A 9,279-nucleotide genomic window follows, 5' to 3' on the forward strand; every position below is an offset into this window, starting at 1 on the left:
GCCTAGTTCGGTTGGAAAACTTTATTAAACTCATTTGAATTAGCTGGTTGGTTGGTTTTAAAGTTGCCAGTATTTTAAAATGTAAATAGTCGACAATTAGCGGGAAAACGGCGGCATATGCAGGCTGAAAATGTTCCTGCAACACACACTACTCAGTAACACACGGACGTCTGGCACGGACACACACGCACCTGCATAGTGCCGTCTGTCACCTGGCATCAATGCCCCAGATGCCGCTGGCAGTGTTTCCTTGCCCCTTTACCCCTGCGTCCCCCGCGGTCCACCCTTAAACTGAGAACCAAACAATGCAGGCAGCCAAGTGGGAGAGCTCGACAGCAGCGCGGGGCGGTGGAGTAGGTGGGCGGCGGGTGGTGCAGTGCCATTGTGCCATTGTTGGCCACTTTTTTTTTGCCCCCACTGGGTGCGAGTGTGTGCCGAGGCCTGTGTGGCACGGCACGGGGGCATTGTTGAAAGTGATGCCCGACTCCGACTTGTTGCCACATCATCATCATCATCGTCATTAACATCGTCGTCATCGTCGGTGCAGTCCAGTACTTGCCTTGTAATGAGTTTGCCATTTTATTTTATTTATTTGTCCGCGCTTTGTTTCTGACGACAAACAACGACAGCCGTGGAAAATTCTTTTCTGCATTTTAAATACAAATTAAATAATGATTTAAGTGCCCTAAGAGGCTTTGCCGGCACACAGACGCAGCTGGATGTGATTGAGGATTTTCTCGATAGCTCCAGGTGTGCCATTGTCAGATAGTGGAGGAGTATAGTGCCTTTATCATTTAAAGTTTATTGGTTTTATGTTAAATCCTTAACAATGTTCTTTAATTCGTTAAGGCAGTTTTCCATAAAGTTTATCCTTGTTTAAAGTAATTGACCTAGTTTGAGTTTTTATCCAGGAATCCCGCTCATTCATTTACCAAATACCCAACTGACGGCTCTGGGGCCAAGAACCTTTCGAATAGAGATAGAAGTGCTGTTCAATCCGGTTATAGACAGAGATGGCTATACACATTAGAAAGAGACAGGCTCCGAAAGTTGGACAGTTGGTGGCAAAAGGCAGAAATCAAATTACAATTTCAATATGCGATGCGTACTAAATGTCTGCTGGTGGCAGTTTTGGCTTCCAGTGTGCAACATGCAACTTTCAACTTGATGTTTACAGTTTATAGATAAGTACCTACATATACATATAGTATAGTATGTCTATGTTGCCATGAGTCCATGACAGTGTGTTTCTTGTTGCTACATTTTGATTTGGGGGCATATACAAAATGGATTTCTTGCCTGTCCGTTCAAAACATTTCTATGCCGGGCCACAACATTTTAGAGATGGAAGCTCCTTCTAATGGCTGTAAAGCTTCTTAATAGTTAAACAAATCAGCTACCTTTCTTTCTTCTTTATAGAAGAAAAAATAATAATATATTTAAATGGTATATATATTTTGCCAAGATAGTGCCATATTATTGGCCATCTCTATGTGCAAGTTCTGTTTACGTTTGCATTTTGTGTGCGTTTTCCTGTCACTTAATGGAATTTATCACATTTTAACTGCGTGACAGGAGCCAGGCTGCCAGTTGCAGGTTCAGACAGTTGCCACTGGCTCTCCCCCAAAGACTCCGTTTCCTGCCACATTTTGGGAGTCCTGGGCCAGCTCATCTGCATCAGTCACTGCCATGCAAGGGCTATGCCGGACAGAGTGTCACAGTTATTGATTCGATCCATAAATAATGCATGACCAACAAGTGTGCCGGCTTGTTTATTTATTACATGATTTATTCAGGCAAACAACGCTCCAATTAAAAGCCTTTTTAGCCGATTAAGTATAATGTCAAATTCGCTGAACTATCCAGAGCAACTTTGCCACAACTCAACGTCTCCAGACAGCGATTATTAAATGAAAACGTGCCTCGAAAACTTTCTTAGCCTAAATATGAAAGACTTTCAACTCTTTTTCTCGCTTATTTTATTTTTTCAATAACCTAATTTAAGTTATTTTTTCGAGCCCCACTTCGTCGCACTATTAAAAGCAAAAGCTGCCAAAAATTTGTCTCATGGGATAAATAATAAATAATAAGAAAACTTTTTCCCCAACATGCGAATTCTGAAAAAAATGACAAACTTAAGGGGAAGTGAAACTTTTTTTTGAATATGCTGCCGAGCGCTATAAGAGAAAAGAAATATGATAAATATATTTTAAATATGTGTCACGATTATAAGAAGTGCTGCAAGGTCACAGTTCTTCGGAGAAATTTGGATAACCGAAAAATACTTCCTGACTCATGGGAAGAAAATAATTTTAGGGGTTATTGTTCATACAATTTTGAGATGCCAAAGGGGACTTACACTTCCAATCTAAGCATATAGTTGTACATACATAATAAATATATTAATCATGCTCATAGTTAAGCTTAGTGGAAATACAGATTACTCATAGCTTGGATAGCAACTACGGCTTTGACTTTTTATATGCCAAAGAAAACATAAGCTAAGCTTGGATTTCAACAGAATTATATTCTTTGGGCTTAGAGGTCTGTTAACTTTTGTCTCTTTATGGCAATTTAATAGAGTAACGAGAAAATCTGAAAGATACTAGCGAGGTTTTTATCGCAGAGACCCTATTGTCTCGAGACAATCTCGGACCCGCCACTAAATATGTCAAAATAAGGGCAAATTTATACACAAACTGATAAACAGAAATAAAAGCCGGCAGTAGGAAAAGCAGTGACAAAAAATAAAAGAATAAAGGAGACAGGGTACGACTTTTTGCTGGAGGGGTGCAATAGCAAAGCTGCAACAATTCTTATCTTGACACTGTCATCTATCCGACTGAAGCCGGGGAAATTGGCCCGACACCGGGGCTTTTCCTTTTCGAACCCCCCCGCCGTAACCGACCCAACCGTCTTCATCTCCGTTTCCATCTGGGGCCGTTTGTTGTTGTCTTGGCACGCCTATCACTCGAATTGAATCAAATTACCTTGTAATCTTAACCTTAAGGTTATTTGCCATTGCCCACAAAAAGCGCTTTGTGCCCGACTGCGTTTAGTTACTATTTGAGTGAAGCTCTGGTTGGAAGCCTATAAAGGAATAAAATCCCTTCCGCCTGTGACTCGCACCTTTCACACTTGTGCGAGTTTATATAAATGTAAATCTAACATTACAACCTATCATGATTGCAAAGTTTAAGTGACTTTTGTGCCAAAGGCAAAGCTGCACAAAGTTTCCGGTTTTTCGTTTGGCTTTCCCAGATCTTGAATGTGGTGAGTCAATCAAGGAGTGAAGTCTCTATGAACGTTGCTGAAAGAGTTCTTTAAATTGATGGAGATTTGATGAAAAAGTCTTGGTATTCAATAAACTTCTCAATCGGTTTCAAAACACTTATGAATTTGGAATGCTCGTCACTAGCTAAATACTTTTATTAAAATATTATAACAGATAGTAGTAGAATACTCAGCAAAGTATAGTAGATACGTATTTACTCGTTAACGTCGTACAACATCCTCATCAGCTCTGGCACATAATCATCCCACCTAGACTGGAAAATATTTCCAGCTACAGGTACACCCATCTCGTATTTCTGTGCAAATTTCAAAACATCAAAATTGCTGTGGCCTTCTGCGTTACTGAGCTCGAGTTTCTTCTCGTCAAAGTCCAGTTTATCCGATTGCTGGTAGACCAGGATCAGGTAGCGTTGCATGCCACTATCCTTTGGTGGCAGAGGGCCAAAATAGTCCGATATAGACTGCCCCTTCATTACGTCTAGTCCAGGAACATTGACCACCAGCCAATGGAGCCACGACCGGTACATTGGATTCTCGCGGTTCGGCGCATCTGGGCAAATCATGACCACGGTGTAAAAAGATCCGGAATCTGCGCTCCAGTCTAGTTTTGGCTGGAATTTGAGCTCCTTTGGCGTGTAGGTTTTTCCCTCTTCAATGTCAAATGCGTTGTCATACTTGATCTGTATTTGTTATAAAAATATTTAAAAAATAAAATACAATAATTGTATTATCAAGTATGAAACTCACCTTGAGCAGCTCCTTTGGTGGCTCATCCAAAATTTCTGGAACGATTTCCATTTCCTTCATTATCCTTCGAACACTATCGTTCTCGTCCTGACTGCTAGCGGTGGCAAGGAAGCCAAGGAGCAGCAAAATCAACCCGACCAATTTCATTTCAAAACTCGATAAAAACAAACTGACCACCCACTCGTGCCTTCTTATATTCGAAATGTCAATAGAGGATGTAATTACCATAATTGGGCTGAAACTATCGTCATTTTCTAAAATAGTTTAAAGTTAAATGACAGTCAAACAAATGTTTACAGAGTATTTTGGTTGATTGGTCCAACAATGGCTCTGTTATACCTTCATGATATAATTGACACTCTAGAATTGATATTTACTCTGCAAATAAAATATAAAAATAATAATAGTCACGCAGCCCTCACAGTTAGAGACTGTGGTTTTTTGTAGGTTTTGTGTCGGAATTTATGACCTTTAACTGCTATAGAGTTAGCCTTTTTAAGTTCGCTCAAGCTTGAGCAATTATTTTCAACTAAATCTTAATGAGTTCTTTGTAATTCATTTGGCCTCGCTCACATGAAGAAAATAGGGGGCTGGCGAAGCCCTCCACTCGGAAAAAGCATTTACATGCCAATTATAAAAAATTCCAATCCGGCCAGAAAATTGCGATGCGAGGGAAAAAACGAGCACAATTCAGAAATGGCTGGCGAATTGGCAACATGTGCGTCTAATGTGCGCACATTAGCAACACAAATGCAGCCGAGAAACAAGGACGAAGGACGTAGGAGTTAGTCTGGAAGCCAAAACTCATCGCTGGGCGGAAGCAAAAGTAGGAGACGAGACATGAGACGGAGGCTTAACAGGAGCAAGGATTCGAGCCTGAGCAAGGAGTCTGAAGCCAGAACCAGAACCGAAGCCACTCAAGCAGACGAACGCACTTAATTTATGCAATTTGGTTAACAACGTTAAAATAGTAGACGAGGCCAAGAGGGGACCAAGGATGCCAGACATAAATCAAAATGGGAAACAATAACCCGCCAGCGCAGAGCTAGTAAGATAAATACACGGAAAGAAATGACTTTTAATATTAATATGTAACTTTCACATATTTTTTGATAACAATAACTTTTTAAAGGAAGTGATGATAAAAAATGATAACTAAAACGAATCAATTAATAGGTAGATTTAATATTTAGAGTATTATTTTTTTTTTTTCAGTGCACACACACATGTGAAGAGTATGCCTGGCAGATGGGGGAACTGTAGCGAAAGGAGTAATAAGGATAATGAAGCGGCAGCATTTGCGGCATGCAACCATAGGGCTCTTGCCTTGCAAACGATGGTGGGCACGATAATGACGGATCTTTCAACCAAGTATTTTCAGTCACCAGTGTCGCAATGTTAGTCTTTCGTCAATATTTGCTCAAAAAGTATCTTAATATTCGGCATTATTATAGATTAATTAGCTCATTGATGGCACTGCTGCGCAAATCTATTACAAAAATGAAAGAATACAAAATATGGAGTTCATAAAAAATCATTCCGTTAAATAGTTTTTGAAACATAGATCTTTACAATGTAGATCGTGCTAAGGTTCTGGTATTTTCCCATTTTCTTATGAAATTTTCCTCAAATAGGCTTACAACCATAAAGGAGCATCCAGATGGCGTGCTGGGATTTATTCTTTGAGGCAATAGTTGTGGCAGCTTAAATTTAAGTGACCTTTTCGGTAAATGGACAAGGCTAGAATCATGGTCAGTTAAGCAGTTCACCAACTAATCAGATATCTGGTACTACAGGAAACTTTTCAATAGTATTATGATGGAAACGCTCTTTTACATTAACGCCATGGAAGATACTTAATAAGATCGAAAATTTTAAAAATACATTCATGCTTTTATTCATACACAAGTTTTATATAATTCTGCAAATCGAAAATTATGGAGCACAATAATTACGTTGTCATATGGTTATAAATAAAATCCATCATGTTTGTGGTGAGTATATTAGCTACATCTGCACTTCTTGCACCGTTACCAACTGTTTTACTCACTATTCCAGCCAGGCAACTAGACTCGTTACCAACTTTTCTGACCATTCCACTTCCGCTGTCCCCCTGGTTAAACGTCTCGGGTTCAACTTTTACATCTATCAGAACCCACGAATCGGAAATTGTACGAATCGCTTGCGTTTGGACGACACTTCTGTCCTTTATTTTTCCTTCCGCGTCCCACGAATATATTTTGAAGCCACTGCTGTCATTAAGATGAATTTTTTGACTGCAAATGCAAATTGACATATGGTTTCGATGTACCGCCCTCCATTTCTTTAAGAAGATAAGCCCCACATCGTTCTCATAATTTTCTGCTTTTTTATAAAACCTTTAAAACGGATTTGTGTCTATTAAGTTTCTGGATATAGCACGGATACAATTACTAATACTTACGGATGTGTTTCTTTTTTTGAAACCAAATTTTCGTCACTGATATTCTCAAGGATCAAATTGCCATCTCGTTCCTTGCCAACAATTAAGAAGGATACGTTTACTTCATGAATGCAATGGGCCGCAGTCACCACCATGTCCTGCCGAATAAGGTTTCCATTGCAGATAAAATCCAATTTGGACGTGGTGTAGTTTTTTTTATAAATAGGCACCAGCCAATAATAATCTGTTTTGTCCTTCTTTTCTATAGGATGAGTTGATATTGGTATTTTATCTTCACTTTCTAGCATGTATTCGTTATTACAGCGGTATTTACAAATATTATACTGATTCTCGATTAAATATTTTATTTCTGACCACATTCCAGATTCCTCGCACTGCAACTGTGGCCATTTTTGTGGATAATTGTCGAACCCAGCCTGGCAATCGAAAGTCACTGTCGTCCCAGGAATTAGTAAATTCTCGTCTGAACAATCAAAATTTTGTTGCGAACGCCCCTTGCATTGCATTTTAAATACATTTAATTTTTCTATCTCAGTGTAGTTGCAGAGTCCTGAAAAAAGGAATTAATGAAGAATATAACAATTAATGGTGAACTTTATTTAATTGAAGAAAGAATATAGGCTTGTGATGTTACGTTCTTATTATCTTTAAAGCCATATGATCTTTCTTTAAAATACGATTTTGAATAATTACTTGTGCAACTGGGTATCAGATTGTTATCCCACATTTTGTTATCATGGCAATGGATATATTTGTTGCGAAGCGAACTTGGTACTAAACTATAACCAGGAGAGCATTCTAGCTTTACTACCATGTCGATAATCGGAGGTTTAATTTCCTGTTGTTGATACAAAATCTTCATTTTCTTATTATTGTAATTTTCGATTGGGCATCCATTTTTGCCATTTGTGTTCGGATCAGGATCAACCGGTTTTCGTTGAATCTCACTCCAACAAAATGTATGATTCCATGTTCCGTCCAATTTACATACATTCCACGATTTTTGCCCCTGGTGTTCGCATTTAACCTCGGCGGGTTCATTGGCGTACACAAATCGCCGTTTTTCTTTTAACTGAAAGTTAGTATTTTTCGTAAATGTATATTTGTAGGGTTCGTAACACTTGATTAGCTCTTCGGTTTCATATCCACACATAGTAGGAAGCTCGTCGGAACCGTCAAAGCAGTCAATGAAACCGTCGCACACTTGCGATTCATTGAGGCGAACGCCGTTGGCGCACCGCCAGCATAATTCCTCGTCTGGAAGGCAGTTTTGCCAACACGCCACTATGGACTCATCCCGCCCGTTGTCACAGTCGATAACGCCATCACACTTGCGGCTATCTGATATGCATTGGTTCTCATAACACTCAAATTGGTTCCTGATCGAATGTCAAAGTTAAAAATGGGTCGCCTCCATGGTGATTAGAACTTACTCGGGGCAATTTCCTCGAAGTTTTTTGATCAGCTCTGTTTCGTTATTAGGCTCACAAACTTGTACCAATTCATCGGATCCGTCAGGACAATCAGCTTTTTTGTTGCACACTTTATCGGGTTCAATGATAGACCCAGAGACGCATTGAAAAAATTTTTTGTACTCATTCATCCGATTCAGTTTTATCTTACACCGCGGAAAGGATTCATCACTGCCATGTTTGCAATCTTTTATCCCATTACATATTTTGTAATAAGCGTCTAAGCAAGTGTTGTTTTCGAAACATCTTAAATCTTCTTCACATTCCTCGGCTGCAAGGGAAGGAATTATCAGAACACATGCCAGCGGAATTAAAAGCCAACGCGATCCTATGGAACTCATGCTTGTTCGGGCTCCGGCACTCAACTGACTGACATCGGTCTTTGGATATAATATAAGAAATACTTGCAGATAAAATATGATTTTCTCTTTCTTGCCTTTTTTTTCTTATATTTTTTATGTTTATTTTAAGCTTTCTAAAGAATTTTTCGTTGTGGGTTCTTAGAAACGTGATAAGAGGAAAGGGTGCCGAAATATTCGAAAGCTTTTTGTTTTTTATATTTTTTTTCTTTACATATGAGAGATTTTTATACGTACGTTTAAATAATAAATCAGTCTTATTAAAAACATATTCGTAGTGCGCGTTGGACTGACACACACTCGTTGAAGAAAATTTACAACAAAACGATTTTCCACTCGACATAAGCTCAAGTGGCCCGCCCACCCGATCCACGCCCCTCGACGGACGGAAACTCAATCTGCTCTTTCCGTTTAAACAATTTTCCAAAAACTTGTTTATAACTCAATTTTTGCACACCCAAGCACCAAGCACAAGCAAAACGAAATAACACTTAAATAAATAAACACAAAAAGTGCTTACCCAATGCCAAAGTTGGAAAATGAACAATTCCATTTTGCGATTCTGAATGTGTTTGATTGTGAATGGAAAACTCAGCCGGCGAATGGGTGGGTGGTGGATTGGTGGGCGAAAAGCTCTCTGTCTGAGTTCTGGTTCACACGCATGTAATACACAATAGTGGTACTTTTTCTATTGTTGTTGTTGCTGCAGCTCTTAACATGGCACGCGAAGAATCCTCCAAAAACGAAATGGATATATCCAGGGGCTTTTAGTGTCCCATCCCGATCCCCCCCCATCACGAACAGTTTGGAATTTCAAAATGGCATTGCATAGAGTGTGTGTGAGTGTGTGTGTGTGACTTTCGGCAGGATTATATGAAAGGACACAATAATATTTGATGTAATACGTTTATTTTTACCTTAATTTAATACAAATTATACTTAATTCAATTTATTTTAAAATATC

The 9,279-nt window shown here is 39.1% G+C and overlaps 2 protein-coding genes across 2 annotated transcripts; both read right to left on the reverse strand.

Moving 5' to 3' along the window:
• Nucleotides 1–3,398: 3,398 nt before the first annotated feature.
• a5 (antennal protein 5) lies at nt 3,399–4,188 on the reverse strand. Its single transcript, XM_017252562.2, has 2 exons — nt 4,042–4,188; nt 3,399–3,974 (listed from the first exon to the last, which is right to left on the reverse strand). Exons 1-2 carry the CDS (start codon nt 4,186–4,188, stop codon nt 3,489–3,491), a joined length of 633 nt encoding a protein of 210 aa, XP_017108051.2. The 3' UTR covers nt 3,399–3,488.
• Nucleotides 4,189–5,992: 1,804 nt separating this feature from the next.
• On the reverse strand, nt 5,993–8,922 carry LOC122322240 (modular serine protease-like). The gene is made up of 5 exons (XM_043213900.2): nt 8,836–8,922; nt 7,918–8,227; nt 7,178–7,863; nt 6,485–7,034; nt 5,993–6,419 (listed from the first exon to the last, which is right to left on the reverse strand). The coding sequence occupies exons 2-5, from the start codon at nt 8,085–8,087 to the stop codon at nt 5,993–5,995; spliced, it is 1,833 nt and encodes a 610-aa protein (XP_043069835.2). The 5' UTR covers nt 8,088–8,227; nt 8,836–8,922.
• Nucleotides 8,923–9,279: the final 357 nt, after the last annotated feature.

This window comes from Drosophila bipectinata, chromosome 2L (assembly GCF_030179905.1).
Source record: "Drosophila bipectinata strain 14024-0381.07 chromosome 2L, DbipHiC1v2, whole genome shotgun sequence".
NCBI lineage: Eukaryota > Metazoa > Arthropoda > Insecta > Diptera > Drosophilidae > Drosophila > Drosophila bipectinata.

Bases quoted from the DNA above. Each gene is read 5' to 3' on its own strand.
- a5 (XM_017252562.2), bottom strand. From the start codon at position 4,188: ATGAAATTGGTCGGGTTGATTTTGCTGCTCCTTGGCTTCCTTGCCACC. The intron at 3,975-4,041 runs GTGAGTTTCATA...TAACAAATACAG, and splicing joins CACCAAAGGAGCTGCTCAAG to ATCAAGTATGACAACGCATT.
- LOC122322240 (XM_043213900.2), bottom strand. From the start codon at position 8,087: ATGAATGAGTACAAAAAATTTTTTCAATGCGTCTCTGGGTCTATCATT. The intron at 7,864-7,917 runs GTAAGTTCTAAT...ACATTCGATCAG, and splicing joins CTTCGAGGAAATTGCCCCGA to GAACCAATTTGAGTGTTATG. The intron at 7,035-7,177 runs GTAATTATTCAA...TCCTTTTTTCAG, and splicing joins TCTGATACCCAGTTGCACAA to GACTCTGCAACTACACTGAG.